Below are 19,957 nucleotides of genomic sequence, written 5' to 3'. Positions count from 1 at the left end.
GATCGTAAGGCATGGAACATGATCTTCAGAAAGGCAAGAGAGCTGGGTCTCCAACCAAGAATCAGCTACCCAGCAAAACTGACTATATACTTCCAAGGGAAAGTATGGGCATTCAACAAAATAGAAGACTTCCAACTTTTTGCAAAGAAAAGACCAGAGCTCTGTGGAAAGTTTGATACCGAAAATCAAAGAGCAAGGAATACCTGAAAAGGTAAATATTAAGGAAAGGGGGAAAAATGTTATCTTCTTCTTTTACTCAAACTCTCTTCTATAAGGACTACATTTATATCAATCTATGTATACTAATATGTGGGGAAAATGTAATGTATAAATAGGGGGTAAAGAAAGACCAAATAGAATAATCGTTCTCACACAAAGATTCACATGGGAAGGGGAGGGGAAGAAAACTCCTATAAGAAGGAGAGGAAGGGGGGGGGGGTTTACTTAAACCTCAATCTCAGGGAAATCAACTCTGAGAGGGAAAAACATCCAGATCCATTGGGATCTTGAATTCTATCTTACCCAACAAGGGTAAGGAGAAGGGAAAACCAAGGGGGGGAGGGGGAGAGGGAGAACAAAAAGGGAGGGAAAGAGAGGGGGGAGGGGGAGGGAACAAAAAGGGAGGGACTAAAAAGGGAAACATCAAGGGAGGGGACAAGGGGGACTGATTCAAAGTAAATCACTGGACTAAAAGGTAGAGCCGAAGAAGAAAAGGTTAGAATTAGGGAAGGCAATCAAAATGCCAGGGAGTCCACAAATGACAATCATAACTTTGAACGTGAATGGGATGAACTCACCCATAAAACGTAGACGAATAGCAGAATGGATTAGAATCCAAAACCCTACCATATGTTGTCTTCAAGAAACACACATGAGGCGGGTTGACACCCACAAGGTCAGAATTAAAGGATGGAGTAAGACCTTCTGGGCCTCAACTGATAGAAAGAAGGCAGGAGTGGTAATCATGATATCTGATAAAGCCAATGCAAAAATAGACCTGATCAAAAGGGATAGGGAAGGTTATTATATTTTGTTAAAAGGGACTCTAGACAATGAGGAAATATCATTAATCAACATGTATGCACCAAATAATATAGCACCCAAATTTCTAATGGAGAAACTAGGAGAATTGAAGGAAGAAATAGACAATAAAACCATACTAGTGGGAGACTTAAACCAACCATTATCAAATTTAGATAAATCAAATAAAAAAATAAATAAGAAAGAGGTAAAAGAAGTGAATGAAATCTTAGAAAAATTAGAATTAATAGACATATGGAGAAAAATAAATAGGGGTAAAAAGGAATACACCTTCTTCTCAGCACCACATGGCACATTCACAAAAATTGACCATACATTAGGTCACAGAAACATAGCACACAAATGCAAAAAAGCAGAAATAATGAATGCAGCCTTCTCAGATCACAAGGCAATAAAAATAATGATTAGTAATGGTACATGGAAAACCAAATCTAAAACCAATTGGAAATTAAACAATATGATACTCCAAAACCGTTTAGTTAAAGAAGAAATCATAGAAACAATTAATAATTTCATCGAGGAAAATAACAATGGCGAAACATCCTTTCAAACCTTTTGGGATGCAGCCAAAGTGGTAATCAGAGGTAAATTCATATCCCTGAATGCTTATATTAACAAACAAGGGAGAGCAGAGATCAATCAATTGGAAATGCAAATGAAAAAACTCGAAAGCGATCAAATTAAAACCCCCCCAGCAGAAAACCAAATTAGAAATCCTAAAAATTAAGGGAGAAATTAATAAAATCGAAAGTGATAGAACTATTGATTTAATAAATAAGACAAGAAGCTGGTACTTTGAAAAAACAAACAAAATAGACAAAGTACTGGTCAATCTAATTAAAAAAAGGAAGGAAGAAAAGCAAATTCACAGCATTAAAGATGAAAAGGGGGACAGCACCTCCGATGAAAATGAAATTAAGGCAATCATTAGAAATTACTTTGCCCAATTATATGGCAATAAATACACCAATTTAGGAGAAATGGATGAATATATACAAAAATACAAACTGCCTAGACTAACAGAAGAGGAAATAGAATTCTTAAATAATCCCATATCAGAAAATGAAATCCAACAAGCCATCAACGAACTTCCTAAGAAAAAATCCCCAGGGCCTGATGGATTCACCTGTGAATTCTATCAAACATTCAGAGAACAGTTAATCCCAATACTATACAAACTATTTGACATAATAAGCAAAGAGGGAGTTCTACCAAACTCCTTTTATGACACAAACATGGTACTCATTCCAAAGCCAGGCAGGCCAAAAACAGAGAAAGAAAATTATAGACCAATCTCCCTAATGAATATAGATGCAAAAACCTTAAATAGGATACTAGCAAAAAGACTTCAGCAAGTGATCAGAAGGGTCATCCACCATGATCAAGTAGTATTTATACCAGGGATGCAGGGCTGGTTCAATATTAGGAAAACTATCCACATAATTGACCACATCAACAAGCAAACCAACAAGAACCACATGATTATCTCAATAGACGCAGAAACAGCCTTTGATAAAATACAACACCCATTCCTACTAAAAACACTAGAAAGCATAGGAATAGAAGGGTCGTTCCTAAAAATAATAAACAGTATATATCTAAAACCATCAACTAATATCATCTGCAATGGGGATAAAGTAAATCCATTCCCATTAAGATCAGGAGTGAAACAAGGATGCCCATTATCACCTCTATTATTTGACATTGTATTAGAAACACTAGCAGTAGCAATTAGAGAAGAAAAAGAAATTGAAGGCATTAAAATAGGCAAGGAGGAGACCAAATTATCGTTCTTTGGAGATAACATGATGGTCTACTTAAAGAATCCTAGAGATTCAACCAAAAAGCTAATCGAAATAATCAACAACTTTAGCAAAGTTGCAGGATACAAAATAAACCCACATAAGTCATCAGCATTTCTATATAATTCCAACACAGATCAGCAGCAAGAACTAGAAAGAGAAATCCCATTCAAAATTACCTTAGACAAAATAAAATACTTAGGAATCTATCTCCCGAGACAAACACAGGATCTATATGAACACAACTACAAAACACTTTCCACATAATTAAAACTAGACTTGAACAACTGGAAGAACATTAACTGCTCATGGGTAGGACAAGCCAATATAATAAAAATGACCATCCTACCCAAACTCATCTATCTATTTAGTGCCATACCCATGGAACTTCCAAAATTTTTTTTTACTGATTTAGAAAAAACCATAACAAAGTTCATTTGGAAGAACAAAAGATCAAGGATATCCAGGGAAATAATGAAAAAAATACAAAGGAAGGGGGCCTTGCAGTCCCAGATCTCAGACTATATTACAAAGCAGCAGTCATCAAAACAATCTGGTACTGGCTAAGAGACAGAAAGGAGGATCAGTGGAATAGACTAGGGGAAAACGACCTCAGCAAGACAGTATATGACAAACCCAAAGATCCCGGCTTTTGGGACAAAAATCCACTATTTCATAAAAACAGCTGGGAAAATTGGAGGACAGTATGGGAGAGATTAGGAATAGATCAACACCTCACATCCTACACCAAGATAAATTCAAAATGGGTGAATGACTTGAACATAAAGAAGAAAACTATAAGAAAATTAGGCGAACACAGAATAGTATACATGTCAGACCTTTGGGAAGGGAAAGACTTCAAAACCAAGCAAGAATTAGAAAGAGTTACAAAATGCAAAATAAATAATCTGTAATACATCAAATTAAAAAGTTTTTATACAAACAAAACCAATGTAACCAAAATCAGAAGGGAAGCAACAAATTGGGAAACAATCTTCATAAAAACCTCTGACAAAGGTTTAATTACTCAAATTTACAAAGGACTAAATCATTTGTATAAAAAATCAAGCCATTCTCCAATTGAGAAATGGGCAAGGGACATGAACAGGCAGTTCTCAGCCAAAGAAATCACAACTATTAATAAGCACATGAAAAAGTGCTCTAAATCTCTTATAATCAGAGAGATGCAAATCAAAACAACTCTGAATTATCACCTCACACCTAGCAGATTGGCTAACATGACAGCTATGGAAAGTAATGAATGCTGGAGGGGATGTGGCAAAGTGGGGACACTAATTTTTTGCTGGTGGAGTTGTGAATTGATCTAGCCATTCAGGAGGGCAATTTGGAACTATGCCCAAAGGGTGATAAAAGACTGTCTGCCCTTTGATCCAGCTATAGCACTGCTGGGTTTGTACCCCAAAGAGATAATAAGGAAAAAGACTTGTACAAGAATATTCATAGCTGTCCTCTTTGTGGTGGCCAAAAATTGGAAAACTAGGGGACGCCCTTCAATTGGAGAATGGCTGAACAAATTGTGGTATATGTTGATGATGGAATACTATTGTACTAAAAGGAATAATTAAGTAGAGGAATTCCATGGAGACTGGAACAACCTCCAGGAAGTGATGCAGAGCAAAAGGAGCAGAACCAGGAAAACATTGTACATAGAGACTGATACATTGTGGTACAATCGAAGGTGATGGACTTCTCCATTAGTGGCAATGCAATGTCCCTGAACAATCTGCAGGGATCTAAAAAACACTATCCACAAGCAGAGGATAAACTGTGGGAGTAAAAACACCAGTGAAAAGCAATTGCTTGACTACAGGTGTTGAGGGGATATGACTGAGGAGAGACTCTAAATGAACACTCTAATGGAAATACCTACAACAGGGAAATGGGTTCGAGTCAAGAACACATGTGATAACCAGTGGAATCGTGCGTCGGCTATGGGAGAGGGAAAGGTGGTGGGAAGGGGGGCGGGGAGGAAAAGAAAATGATCTTTGTTTCCAGTGAATAATGTTTGGAAATGACCAAATAAAATAATGTTTAAAATTAAAGAAAATAAAATTAACTTTTAGCTTCTGTTGTGGAACAGAGTATCAGTTCCAAATCAGAAGAGTGGTAAGACGTATGCAATTGAGGGTCATATAGGTTGGAAGTATCTGCGGTCAAATTTGAACGCAGGATCTCCCATCCCTAGGCCAGGCCCTCTATCTACTGAGCCACCTAGCAGCTCCCCTTCTTTTTTTTTAATGTACCTATCTTTTTTAAAGCTGAGAATTGGTTGAGGAATTCCCTGTGTATCCACATAAGTCTTTTCAAATAAATCTCAATTTTCCTTTTCTTGGGAATTGTTCCCTTTTGGGTCATTGGAATTGTTCCAGCTGAATAACATAGTGGGTGGCATATAATTGGCTTTTTGAGTCAGGAAGACTAGAGTTTGGTTTCTGCTTCAAATATTTACTGGCCATGGGACTTTGACAGAGTTATACATTCAGCTTCAATTTTCTTATTGGTGAAATGAACAGGTAGGTGGCATAGTGAATAGGGTACCAGGCTTGGAGAGAGGGAAATTCATCTTAATGAGTTCAAATCCTGTCTCAGACACTTTTTCTCTATATAACCCTAAGAAATACACATTGTTTTTTACTTTTTACTTAATTTCTTACATATTTACTTCAATTTCCTAGTTATCTACTTATTTTCTTACCTATTTGCTTCAAATTCCTCATCTGTCAAATAAGCCGGAAAAGAAAATTACAAGCCATTCTGGTATCTTTGCTAAGAAAACCTCAAATGGGTTCACAACTATGGTGATTGAACAGCAAAATAGGGTTAATAATAGCAACTCCCTCATAGGGTTGTTGTTAAGATTAAAGAAGATAACATATGTAAAGTATTTTACAAACTTTAAGGTGCTAAATAAATGTTAGTATGTCTTCAGGACTTCATTATCACACAACTCCCATCCTTATTTTTTTTTAAACTCTAATCTTCTGTCTTAGAATCAATAATAAGTATTGGTTATAAGGCAGAAGAGTGGAAAGAGCTAGGCAGTTGGGGATAAGTGACTTGCTCAGCTGCTAGGAAGGGTCTAAGGTCATATTTGAACCTAGGGCCTCCCATCTCCAGTTCTGGTGCTCTTCTATACTGAGCTACCTCGCTGCCCCTTCCATCCTTCTTGAACTGACATCCCCAGTAGAATTTTAGTTTCTCAGGTCCAGCTTGGTTTTCTTCTGAACCCTTTGAAATCTTCTTTCCCAGAAGTTAGATATCCTCCGATTTCCTCTCGATATCACAAACTAGAAATAAATGGTTATTGAACACTAGAGTTCCCATCATGTCTATTCCTCTCCAATCCATCCTCTACACAGCTGCTAAAATAATCTTAATAAATAGATGGGCTTAAGCTCAGTTAACAGGCTGGATTGAAAGAGAGGAAATGAATGAGTGATGGTTAATGTATTCCTCTTGATCTAGAAGGAGGTCATAGGGTTCTGCTTTTGCTCCTTTTCTGTTCCATTCTGTTATCAATGATTTGAACAAAGACATAAGTGGAAAACTGATAAAATGTTTAGGTGACATAAAGGTATGAGAGACAATTAATACCGAAGAAGAATCTAAAAAGATTTTTACCAGCTGGAACAATAGACTACGTCTAACAAGATGAGATTTAAGTATAAGATCTCAAACTTGGGTTAAAAAAAAAGTCAGCTGAATGAATAAAGGAGGGAAGAGATTTAGCTATAAAAGCAATTCACGTGAATAAGATCTTGGTGTTTTTATACCAGTACCAGTCAATAACATTCAGCAGAAGATGAAACTGCTAACGAGTGGTTAAATTACATTAAGAGAAACAAAACAGTGTCCTAGAATAATTCAATTCAACTCAATGGACACTTATTAAATACCAACTGTGCCTAATGCACCAAACTGTACTCTGAGTATAAAAAAAATTAAAATGAATCGTCTCCCAAACACATTCAACTCTAAACCTCAGCTCTTAGCATCTATTGATTCCTTTAAAATTCTTTTTGAGAGGGGCAACTGGGAGGCACAGTGGAGAGAGAACCAGTCAGGAGGATCTAGGTTCAAATCTGGCCTCTGACACTTCCTAGCTGTGTGACTGTGCCTCAGTCACTTAACTTCATTTGCCTAGCCCTTGCCCTCCTGCCTTGGAGACATTAACTAGGGTGGAAAGTAAGGGTTTAAAGTTTTAAAAAAAAAGTCTGCTCAAGTGACACCAGTCTTTCCTGATCCCCCCACCACAGCTGTTAGTTCTCTTCTTCCCCACCCAAACACAAATGCATCTAGTATTTATTTTGTAAATATTTTATCTATACGCTAGATCACCTTCACCAATAGAACATGAGCTCCCTGAGGGCAGAGACTGTCTCATTTGTGTCTTTGTAAATTCCCAGTACTTAGTACAGTGCTCAGCAAAGCAATGCTCTTTGATGGATGGCTCCTCTGGATCAAGACTACATCTGAAATACTGTGTTTAGTTTTAAGTGCACAATATTGGGATGAGCTAGGGAAGATCCAAAATGGCCAAGATGGCAGACAAGGCTCAGATAAAAGCCTTGAGCATGCTTAGCCTGACAAAGACAAGACTTAGAATGGATATTAACCCTGTCTTTCAAAATGTCAGTGACTGATTTTACTCTTTTTCATTGGGCGTAGAAATAAGAACTAGCTTCAGGAGTGGGAAAGAAGAAAGGGGAAGATATTGGCTCAATAAAAGAAAACATTTCCTAATTGTTAAAATTATTCACTAAATTCCTACTCTAATGTCTCATCATGGCCCAGAGATGATGACAAGTCATGGAAGGTTAGCTTGTTGAGTTCATACTTGGTGACAATATCATTTGATCAGGGATGGCTCAAATAAGTGAAAAGAGACTTATCACTGGAGAGTTGGCCACCATTTGGTTTATGTTTTATTTTGCTGTAGCAACTCATAAAGACCTTTAAGACATATAGAAGAGGGGGCAGTGGGTAGCTCAGTGTGTTGAGAGCTAGGCCTAGAGACGGGAGGTCCTAGGTTCAAATCTGACCTCAGACACTTCCCAGTTGTGTGAACCTGGGCAAGTCACTTGACCCCCATTGCCTAGCCCTTACCACTCTTCTGCCTTGGAGCCAATACACAGTATTGACTCCAAGACGGAAGGTAAGGGTTTAAAAAAAAAAACAAAAAAAAAAAACAAAAAAAAACAAAAAAGACATATAGAAGAGCACTGAGGTAGCACAATGTGTATAGTACCAAGATGTGGGTTCTAATCTAGACTTAGACATGTCCTAGCTAGGTGACCCTAGGCAAGTCACTTAACTCCAACTGCTGTCTCAGAACTGATATTAAGACAGAAGGTAGGGGAAGCTCGGTTGGATTGAGAGCCAGGCCTAGAGATGGGAGGTCCTAGGTTCAAATCTGACCTCAGACACTTCCCAGCTGTGTGACCCTGGGCAAGTCACTTAACCCCCACGGTCTAGCCCTTACCACTCTTCTACCTTGGAACCAATACACAGTATTGATTTCAAGATGGAAGGTAAGGGTTTAAAATTTTTTTTAATTAAAAAAGATAGAAGTTATAAGGTAATGAAAAGACATTTAGAGGCTTCAGTCTACAATCCATAAAATCTAGAATTCCTTGAAATATTGAAGTTAGAGTGATGTGATAATAATAATTTCCAGCATTTTTATAGTACTTCAAGGTTTGCAGAGTACTTTAGATATTTTATCTTATTTTATCCTCTCAATGATTCTAGGAACTAAGTGCTATCTATGATTGTTCTCACTTTACTTATTGGGAAACTGATGCATATCATGGTTAAATGACTAGCCCAGAGTCACATAGCTAGAAAGCCTATGCAGTAATCCTCTAGGTCCACTTCTCTGTCCACTACCCCACAAATATTATTTGTAATTTAAGACCTGGTTCTGCTATTTAATTGTTGTGTGATTGTGATAGACTGTAATCATTTTTGGCCCATCTCATTGATGCAATACATCCCAATATATGAAATATTGTACAAAAGGACCTAAATGAAATAGTACGATGCCTATTTACTGTTCATTCATTTTAATCATTTTCAACTATTTGTGACTCCATTTGGGGTTTTCTTGGCAAAGATAGCAGAGTGGTTTGCTATTTCCTTCTTTAGCTCATTTTTCAGATGAAGGAAACTTTTAAAATATGAGTCAAAGAGGATTTAAGTGACTTGCCCAAGGTCACATAGTAAAGTATCTTAGGCTGGATTTAAACTCAGGTCTTCCTGATTCTAGGTCCAAAATGCCAAGCACTACATCAATCTTATTTACTGTATTTATAGCACACTTTGGAGTCCAGAGACTAGTACAGAGCAATTGAGTTAAATTTTTAAAATTTAATGGCACCTTTGCTCTTTGTTCAATCATGTAGTCCCTTATGAGTTCATGCCCACCTCTGAAGAAAAGTGAGCTCCTGGGCTCTCCAAGGCCCAGGACTTGAGGGCCCCTCCTTAAGGACATATTTATAAAATTAGTCATTCTCCCTTCCCTTTTCTTTCTCCCTCCTACACTCTTTCAATCGGTTATAGTATTCAAATATTATCAATTATAAATATGGTGTCAAGCACTCTTTGTGGTGGCAAAAAAAATGGGAAAATGAGGGAATGTCTTTCAATTGGGGAATGGCTGAACAAATGGTGGTAGCTGTTGGTGATGGAATACTATTGTGCTCAAAGGAATAATAAAGTGGAGGAATTCCATGGAGACTGGAACAACCTCCAGGAAGTGATGCAGAGTGAGAGGAGCAGAGCCATGAGAACATTGTACACAGAGACTGACACGTTGTGGTACAATCGAAGGTAATGGACTTCTCCATTAGTGGCAATGCAGTGATCCTGAACAACTTGGAGGCATCTCCAAGAAAGAACACTATCCACATACAGAGGAAAACTGTTGGAGTAGAAACACAGAAGTAAAACAACTGCTTGAATACATGGGTCGATGCAGACTCTAAATGGACATCCTAGTGCAAACACCAACAACATGGAAATAGGTTTTGATCAAGGACGTCAGCTGCAGGAAAGGTGGGGGGAGGGGAGGGAGGGATAAAATATGATTCTTGTAACCAAGGAATAAGGTTTGAAATTGACTGAATAAATTAATTTTAAAAAATAAATAAATATGGTGTCAAGAGTCAAGGGTGTGCTTGTAAATGTTTAGCATACTCTCTGAAAAAAGTGAAATGACATTTAAGGTGAATCTGTAGTATTATTAATATTTTTTCCACCACTTTCTTAAATCTAGAAAAGCAACAAAACAACAAATAAGACCCTGATTGGTAACATTTGCCAAATTCCAAGAAAAAAAATTCCAAAATTCCAAATTCCAAAAATACCTATAAAGGTATATAATAATGGGCACACAGAGAGAAAATATACCTTGTTTTCCTACCCACAATTGCTCTAAAACCTCTGGGAACTTTAAGGAAAAATCAGTAAAAAAAAATCTAGTGATATCAGAGATAGAACTGATCCTCTATAATGAGGGGTGACTGAGAACTCATCTTTGGAACTGCTGTCCCAGTGGATCTCAAGGTACACTCATGGAGATTTGGAGGCTTAGAAGGCTACAAAGAACATTCTTCAAAATTTTCACTGGATATGTGTGTCGCAGCTAGGTAGCCCAGAGGATAGGACCCTGAGACTGGAATCGGCTAGACTTATCTTCATGAATTCATGTCTGGCCTCAAACACTAGCTGTGTGACCCTGGGTAAGTCATTTAACCCTAATTGTCTGTTTTTTTTTAATAAAATGAGCTGGAAAAGGAAATAGCAAACCACTTCAGTAACTGCCAAAGAAACCCCAAATGGGGCCATAAAGAGTCAGACATGCTGAAACAACAGTATATGTGGGATCTCTCTCTCCCCACTCTTTTTCTTTATGAACTTTTATGCCAATTTACCACAAAAAATCATTCATTTCAAGAGGCATTGGCTACCAAATGAAGAATTAAAATATCATCTGCTCTCTTTTTCATTCTAAGAGAAAAATTTCTATGGATTCAAAAACAGCATTAATTCAGTGACCTTAGACAAGTTACTTTAGCATTTTAGGACTCAGTTTCTTCATTTTTAAAATAAGAGGATTGTAACACATGATTTCTAAGATCCCTTTCAGCTCTAAAATTCTAAATTAATGTTCAACTTTCCAAAAGTTAAGAGATATATCTCATAAAGCAGTGAGTTCCTGGCCCTTGGGAGTATTCAAATGGCAAAATGACATTATTAGACATGACATGAGAGGATGCCGTTTTTTAAGGTAAGAGTTTAAAATGACAGCTACCCCTCCTACTTTAAGATTCAATGATTCTCGGGGGGAGATGGGTGTCTCAGTGGATTGAAAGCCAGGTCTAGAGATGGGAGAGTCTAGGTTCAAATTTGGCCTCAGACACTGCCTAGCTGTGTGACCCTGGGCAAGTCACTTGACCCCCATTGCCTAGCCCTTACTACTCTTCTGCCTTGGAACCAATACATAGTATTGATTCCAAGATGGAAGGTAAGGGTTTAAAAAAAGATTCAATGATTCTGTAGGGATTAAAAATTTATTACATTAATGAACTTAATACTTCAAAAACTCTTTATCACACTGTTAGAAAAGTCAGGTATTAATAACAAGACAGATCCAGCATCATTACTTGATATGTTGTTTAAGCTTTCTTCCAACTTCCCTCAACATAATTAGAAAGAATTTTACTTTCTTGGCTTGGCTCATTTCTAAGAATGAACATTTCATTTAACATAAAGTATTTCATAATTCTTGTCAGACTCATACTTCAAATGGATTATGATTGTGTTGCTAATAATTTTCTCTCTATGTTTCTGCATCCTCCTGTGAAATATCTCAAAGGATCATCTCATTCACAGTAAATGGTCTCTGCCATTAGAAAAATGCAATCCCTTTTAGTCCAAGAGGTCAACTCAATTAATACTAATTAATTAATATGATATGGAGTCAGTTCTCTTTTTATTTCCGCACAACCAGTGCTCCCCTTATTTCCCCTTTGCATAGCAAAGAATATGTACCAGCTTCAGTTTTAACTCCAAGTGGCTCTTTAGCAATCCTCTTCTATAAACATTGACCATTTCTTTTAAATTGGAAAAGTTAAATGTATAAAACCCAGTGGAACTGCTTGTTTACTACAGGAGTGGGGTGGGAGGAGAGGAGGCAAAGATCATGAATCATGAAAAATTATTTTAAATCAATTAATTAAATAAAAAATTCAAACCCACTAAATAGATATAGATTGATAAACAAACAAATAAATAAAATGGAAGCGTCAAGAGTAAGTCTACAAAACAAAAAGAAGGGATGTGTATAATTGAAAATCAGTTATCCTAAAAAAGAACTACATTTCCTGGGAGCCCACCAACTTCCCATCATTATGTACTTCCTGTAGGCAGGGGATATTAGGCAGGGGTGTGGAGGGTCCCCGCCTCTTTACTTCCTGTCCTGAGTTTGGTGGTGGTAAGGCTGGTGTTTGAACTGGCTGATCAGCCATGGGCATGTGGTCTTTATTTTGTATACTCTTTATTCCTTGATTTCTAATGAACCTCCTAAAATATAATATTTTATTATTTGAGATTTAACTTTAATTTTTACAGAAGAGAGGTTTGGGTTTTTGTTTTGTTTTAAGGCCACCAACAAGGAATTTTAATTTTATTTCTCCAGTTATGAATTACTTAAGTTCAAGAATCTAGGAATCCCTCCAGCAGGTTAGAAAGTCTATTTGTTGTTGTTGTTGTTGTTGCTTTCAGTCATGTCCAACTCTCTGTGACCCCATCTGGGATGTTCTTGACAAGTATATTGGAATGGTTTGCCATTTCCATTATGGCAACCATTTGGTTTTGGAGTATCACGTGTTTAACACAAAAAGGTACTTTAGATGCCATCTAATCCAGCCTCCTCAATTTACAGATAAGGAGATGAAATTCAAGAAAGGTTAAGTGTTGTAGTTTACCATTAGTAGAGACAGGATTGGAACTCAGTTTTTCTAGCTTCAACTCACATATTCTACAAAATCCTGCTGCCACTGATCCAGGTGCATCCTTTGGTATAGCTTACAAGGCCATTTTGTCTGAAGAGAATAGAGACTGGGGTGTGTCTTCTTCCAATCTTCACAACTCCACAGACAGAGGACAGATAAAGGTATTTACTGTCAACTGGGTGGTCACAGCTACCTACAACTACAGCCTTAACTGCATCTAAACTGCTGAAGATGTGGCCTGCTGCCTTGTTGTTTTTTGAACTGGACACTCTCCCATTTAGTCACATGATCAGCCATGGGCATACCTGAATTCTCTTCTCTACTTTTTTCTACAGGATTCAGCACTCCCTTGTCTCTCATTGTTAATGCTTTTCTGGCACCAATACTATCTGTTATCTATATACAAGTTGTATTCCAAAGTACAATATAATTTATTTTAGAGCACAGAAGGCCTGGCCTTTATTTTTGTATTCCCAGAGCCTTGGATGTAATAGGCACTTAAAGAAAAGTTTTTAAAATTTATTTTGAATTATGATGGTTGAACCCTCTTCAGTAGATTTCCTTTTTTCGAGAAAATTTCTAATGTATTTGATGTTGACGTGCTATCATCTCAAAGCATCTTTCTTGGTCAGCATTGTCAGTATTAATGCAGCTGGCTTTCTATTGTCTAACAGCTGCTTGCACAAACAGGAAAAATTCTAGATACCTGTGAAGTCTCACTAAGAAGGAAAGAGGAGACTTTTTAAAAAGAGTCAAACGTTTCTTCCTCCATAAGTTGAGGCCTCATAGAATCCCAGGGGCAAGATGGTGCTGAAGGTGGAGCAAAAAAGGGACCAGAACCCCTTTCTCAGTGAGTTTTAAAATAATTTTTTCATCTTTTTAAAGTTTTGAGTTATTTAAACAGTGGTTCTCAGCCTTTTTTGTCTCAGAACCCTTTAACACTTTTAAAAATTATTGAGTATTTCTCAAAGAGTTTTGTTTATGAGTATCATATCTGTCAATATTTACTATATAAGAAATTAAAACATCTTAGTATTATGAAAAGAATTTTTACCTGGATTCCCTAAAGGAATCTCAAAGGACCCTTGGAGTCTCTAGAGCACACTTTGAAAACCACTGATTTAAAACAATAGTAAACATTTTCATTGAAGCCAACTATGATTCCAGAGAACTGTTGATGCAGTATGCAAGAGGTGATGGACTCAAACTGCAGAATGTGTGCAAATATAAGAATGTCTCTGCTTGATTATATACATAATGGAGATTTATAATTTCATGTAAAATCTTTTTATGCTATGTACCTGGAAGTAACTACTTTACTTGGCATTTATAAAATTTAGGATTTTTTAAAGAGAGAAAAAAATACACAAAAGAAAACAGAAGGAAGGGGACACAGCAAAACTGGGTTTTGTGTTACTAGATTACCATTTTTTTAAAACTACATAACAGAAGTTCAAACTTCACACTGTTCTTTTTTCCTACTGTGTGAATAGCCAAATATTCATTTGTTCAGATCTCTATAAAAATAAACAAAATTTTAGAGAAAACTTTTGTAAACCTTTCACTGAGTTATAAAAAAGAAAGAATACTTACTTTATTAATAGTTTGAGGAATTTTTTCTATATGATATGTGCTTTTTAATTTGTATTCAAGGTTTTCTAAGAACCTAAGCAAAAGGAAGGTAAATCTCTGATCAGAAAAATCTTTGAATGGGCCTGGATCAGAACTAGGGGCAAGAAAGATAAACCTCTTGAATAATGTATCAGCCTTGGGAAAAAAAATTTGTAATAAATGCATGGTTTTTTAATGTCAAAATTTTTTCATCTCCATTACCTAAATGATTTTGTGATGTTAAGATCCATACATTCTCTTCCAGACTTGAGTTTCCTCATCTATAAATGAAAGTTCTGGACAAGTCAATTTTCAAGGTTACATCTAGTTTTGAATCCTTTAAAAATCTTTCTCAGACTGCATAAATGTTTCCCCCTGCCTTTATTTTCAGGGGTCTGTGTATCCCTAGGCCTTCAGGAGGAAAGGTATTTCAGGGCTCTTTTTTTTGGGAGGGGGGGTTGTTTTGTTTTGGTCTGAGAGTCCAAGAGTATGCTGGAGCCAGTTCAAAATGGTTCAGCATGGGCAATTGTTAACTGTCCAGTGTGAGCAAAGCTTTAAGGCTTGGAAAACTGCAAATCAGAGCTTGATTTATTATTTTGTTAGTTTTCTACTTTTAAGAGATAAAGAAAATGTTAATAATGAAAAGAACTGTTAAACATTAACCCTTGCCTAAGAAAACTCATTTTTGTTTTCTCCAGCTGAATAAACTTTGCTTTCCTTACTTAACAGATTTTTGCCGAACTATCAGCAATATAATTTAACACCTAGGAAATACAAAATGAGAACCACTTCCAGGGCACAAAAAAAAAAATAAAAAATAAAGGAAAAGTTTTGTCTTCCTGTTTTTGCCATCAACCTTAAAATTGTATTGAATGAACTGTATAACTCATAGAGAAAACAGGGCTGCCAGTCGGAATAGGAATATGTTGAGACAAAAGGAGAAATGTTGGAAAGGAAAACCTATCTCTAATTTATTCTTGATGGGAAAAGAAAGTGACCTCTGGAGTCTCCAGCCGAATTACACAGCTAAACGAAAAAACAAGGAACTGAAACCTGAAATAACCAAGGTAATGAGTCCAGGGAAAATGGAATTCACCAGTCTCTAGGGGGCACCGGAAGGATAGGGAAGGAAACAGCCTCCTTATAACAAAGGAGCCCGCCTTAACTAGAAGACTACAATTCCCAGGAGGCTCAGCGGTTGCGGCAAAACCTTGCTCTACTCAGCCCCAGTCGGAAGGCAGATTAGCTCCCCAGGCCTAACATTAGAACATGCGGGCCGCTCTTTAGGAGGAAGCGAGCAATCAGGAAGAAGGCTGCAGGTGGGGCTGCGTGGGGTCCGGGCCCAGAGCTGCAGAAGCCATAGCAAGGAAGAGGCTGAATGGGGGAAGATGGAGAAGGAGCTTTCCAAGCGCACACTTTCTGTAGGCAAAGGAGGAGGTTGCAGGCTGGCAGGCGGAGCATCCCTCCCACACTGAGGGCCGAGTCCGGGCCAGAGCTAGCAGTGGACCAAAGGCCCCTCCGCGAACAATGTGGCTCATCCCCTGCCTCGCCTGGACCCCGTCCGCTCTGCCTTTACACACCAGTATACCTCACTCCGGGCGCTGAGTCATTCAGCCCCCGCTCCGGGCTGCTCTATGGCGGCCGCTGATGGATGCGTCGAGGTGCACCGTACTCCACCACTCCTGGCCCTCTCGAACAGACCCCCCACTTCGGATGCTGCTGGGCTCCAGCGGGAGGGCACCTCCAAACCCCTGGCCCAAGCGCTCACACCTCTTTCCTCTCCTAATCTGGGCAACGGGGCAAGGTGGAGCCCAACAATCCTAACCTCTTTAGGGACCCCCTCCCTCTCTTCCTCATCCCCGTGGTTTCACCCCGCTCCTGCACCGTCTCAGTTCGGATTGGGTGTCTTGTACCTGAATTTCTAGGGGCCTGAGCCCGCTGTATCATGGACGTCCTTTGCAGCTTAGGCCTCCCTGCGTGCGGACTGAAAGTGAAAGTAGTGGCTGGAGAAAGGAGGGGAGGCCGGGAAAGGCCTAGGCCGTCCCCTCACCAGCCTGAAGCACCCCCAGTGTCAAAAATAAGAAAGGGAAATTCCCCTGAGATGCAGGAAGGCAATGAATGGGGACCTGCCCTTGGCTGTGGCCTGATGCCTATAGTCGTCAAAACTTTGGGCTACTAGGCTGCTAACTGAAGCAGTAAAGCTATCAGGAGACACCTGGCAGTAACCAATTTAGGGTGGGGATTGTAGAAGGCATGCAAATCAATAATGATTAACATTTTTATAACATATATGACACTTTTACATACATTTTCTTACAGCCTTATGAGGTGTATATTTTAATCATTTATTTTCATTCATTCATTTATTTCTCTCTAAGTATTTATTGATCAGGATTCCCTAAATTGAAAGAATTCCAGAAATCAGAACAATATTCAACAAATGTGTATTAAATGCAATTCTGGACATTGTGTTAAATGCTGGAAAAGATCCAAATATAAATAAGACTGAGATCCTGTTCCTGTCTAATAAGGGGAGAGAGAGGGAGATGATACCGCAGATAAATTTACTTCAAATTGGAAAATTACTATTATTATTATTAACAATTATTAACCACATAGCACCTACTATGTGGAAGTTATATGGTACAGTAGATCAAGTACAGAATTTGCAATCTGAGGATCTATTTTCAAATCCTGCCTAAGAAGCTTATTATATATGTGACCTAGGAGAAACACTGTCTATTTTATTTTTTCATTATTGGCATTTATTTTACAGATAATGGTTCCCTTGGACAACTCTGTGAGGATCGAATTAGATAATATATGAAAATAGTTGACAAATCTTAAAGTTGTACAAATATTATCTGCTACTATGAATAAGTCACTATGATGCCCTGCAATGCAAAAATAGAAATAGAAATATTTCAGTTCCTTGATTTCAGAGAAAAACTAAATATAGACAGTATAGAGAAAGTGAGAGTGCTAAGAGAAAACAGCATGTACATAAATAATTTTGTTGATGTATTATCAGATAAAATAGTTTTGAATAATTTTTAATTTCCTTTATCATCTCTTTACTTTTTTTTAACATTATTTTATTTGGTCATTTTCATACATTGTTCATTGGAAAAAGATCATTTTCTTTTCCTCCCCCCAACCCCCCACTCCCCTTCCCTAGCCTACATGCGATTCGTCTGGGTATCACATGTGTCCTTGCTCTGAACTCATTTCCTTGTTGTTGGTATTTGCATTAGGGCGCTTATTTAGCGTCTCTTCTCGATCATGTCCCCTCAACCTCTGTAGTCACACAGTTGCTTTTCCTCTGTGTTTTTACTCCCTCAGTTTGTCCTCTGCTTGAGGATAAGTTGTTTTTTTTCTCTCATAGATCGCTGCAGGTTGTTCAGGGACATTGTAAAGCCATTACTGGAGAAGTCCATTACATTCTCTTGTACCACAATGTGTCAGTCTCTGTGTACAATGTTCTCCTGGTTCTGCTCCTCTCACTCTGCATCACTTCCTGGAGGTTGTTCCAGTCTCCAAGGAATTCCTCCACTTTATTATTCCTTTTAGCACAATAGTATTCCATCACCAACATATACCACAATTTGTTCAGCCATTCTCCAATTGAAGGGCATCCCCTCATTTTCCAATTTTTGACCACCAATCTCTTTTTAAATCTTTTTAAAAATTTTATTTTGACAATTTGGTTCGTCTCCTTTTTAAAATCAGATTAGCTAATGATTTACTTCTTGGTGCTTAAAGTAAAGCTCCTAGTTTTATCAATGCAATATGGTATTTTTTGTTTGTTTATTTTATTCCTTCTTAAATTTTCAGAATTTCTATGTTTATGTTTGGTTGGGATGAGCATGGATCTGTTATTTATCTAATTTTTTAGTTACATGGTTATTAGTCTAATCTTGGTTGATTAGCTATTAGTTTGTTCTTTCTGTCTTTAGAACAATAAATTTTCCCATAAAGATTGCTTTGACTTGATTCCAAAAGTTTTTGGTATTTTTTCTTGCTGTTTTCTTTAGTGATGCTATTTATTTCTATAATGTGTTCTTTGACCCAGCAATTCGTTATGATTGAATTAGTTTCCACTTCAGTTTGAATGTACTCTTCAAAATGTCTTTTACTGATTATCCTACCATGTTGTGATAATTAAAAGATGTTCAGGGAGCAGCTGGGTAGTTCAGTGGATTAAGAGCCTGGCCTAGAGATGGGAGGTCCTAGGTTCAAATGTGGTCTCAGACACTTCCCAGCTTTGTGACCCTGGGTAAGTCACTTGACCCCCATTGCCTAGCCCTTACCACTCTTCTGCCTTGGAACTAATTCACAGTATTGATACCAAGATGGAAGGTAAGGGTTAAAAAAAAAAGATGTTTAATATTTCTGTTTTTCTACATTTGATGAAGTTTTTATGCTCTACCTTGCCCTGTTTTTGTAAAGGTTTCATGTAGAGCTGAGAAATATGTATTTGACAGAGTTTCTCTATCTAACTTTTAGAAAAATTAAATTGATATATTCATTTCTTTCTTGATTATCTTTTTGTTACATTTGCCTAAAACTGAAAAGGTAACATTGAGGTCCCCAATTATTATAGTTATGCTATTTTTCTATAATCCAATTAACTTTTCTTCTAAGAAATTCTAGCTTATTCCATTGGGGGTGTATTAATATGTATGTATGAATATATATGTTTGTTAAGTATTGATATTATTTTATTATCTGAGGTGCTTTTAAGGATAATATAATTTTCTTGCTTTTCTAATGTGAGGAGATATGGACTCTTCTCATAAGCCCATATAAAGGAGTAAAAAAATTGAATTAAATTTCATGTTGTCAGCTTATGTCCCATTCCCCACATCCACATCATCAGGACATGACAAGGAACACATGATAGGATAGTCCTTTAAGAGGTTAAAAGGTGAAGTTGCTTTTTCTTTGCTTGGTTAACATTCATATGAATGATTGGGGTAATGAGACATTGTAAATTTCACATTCAGATCAGTTGGCTCTCATTACTAGAGTATAACTAATAATTGGCCAATGGTGAATGAGGAGAGAGACTGCTTCAAGTTAGGAACTAGAATGAAAAGGAGCTTGCATGCTCCCATTCCTTCTGTTTGCTTGCTGACTATAACACTGACTTGTGAGTACCCATTCTAGTGAGGATAAAATAAGAGTCTTTTCCACATTAATGCTGAGTTCAAGATTCTTTTGAGTAGTCATTTCTCTCATCTAAATTTCAGCCATGTCTATTTTGACTGTTGCTTTCTATGATTAATTTATATACATATATATAAATAATATACAATTACATATTTATTATGTGTATAAAATATATAAATTAATAAAACCATTTGAACTTTGTGTCAATCATTATATTCCAGATGTGATTCTTGTAACCAACATATTGGATTCTGCCTCCCTACTCACACTCTTCTCTTTTATAGGTGAATATAT

The 19,957-nt window shown here is 37.3% G+C and overlaps 1 protein-coding gene across 1 annotated transcript in view; it reads right to left on the bottom strand.

Annotated features, from left to right (window-relative positions):
• ERAP1 (endoplasmic reticulum aminopeptidase 1) overlaps positions 1-16,639 on the bottom strand; it is a 55,605-nt gene extending 38,966 nt beyond the window's left edge. Inside the window, exon 1 of the mRNA XM_001363547.5 lies at positions 16,405-16,639. Coding sequence (XP_001363584.3) covers positions 16,405-16,438 — 34 coding nt within the window. The 5' untranslated portion in view covers positions 16,439-16,639. The remainder of the gene's footprint in view (positions 1-16,404) is intronic.
• Between the last annotated feature and the right edge of the window lie 3,318 nt (positions 16,640-19,957).

The sequence above is a fragment of the Monodelphis domestica genome, chromosome 3 (genome assembly GCF_027887165.1).
Source record: "Monodelphis domestica isolate mMonDom1 chromosome 3, mMonDom1.pri, whole genome shotgun sequence".
Lineage (NCBI taxonomy): Eukaryota > Metazoa > Chordata > Mammalia > Didelphimorphia > Didelphidae > Monodelphis > Monodelphis domestica.
This window is presented reverse-complemented; position numbering and strand designations above follow the sequence as displayed.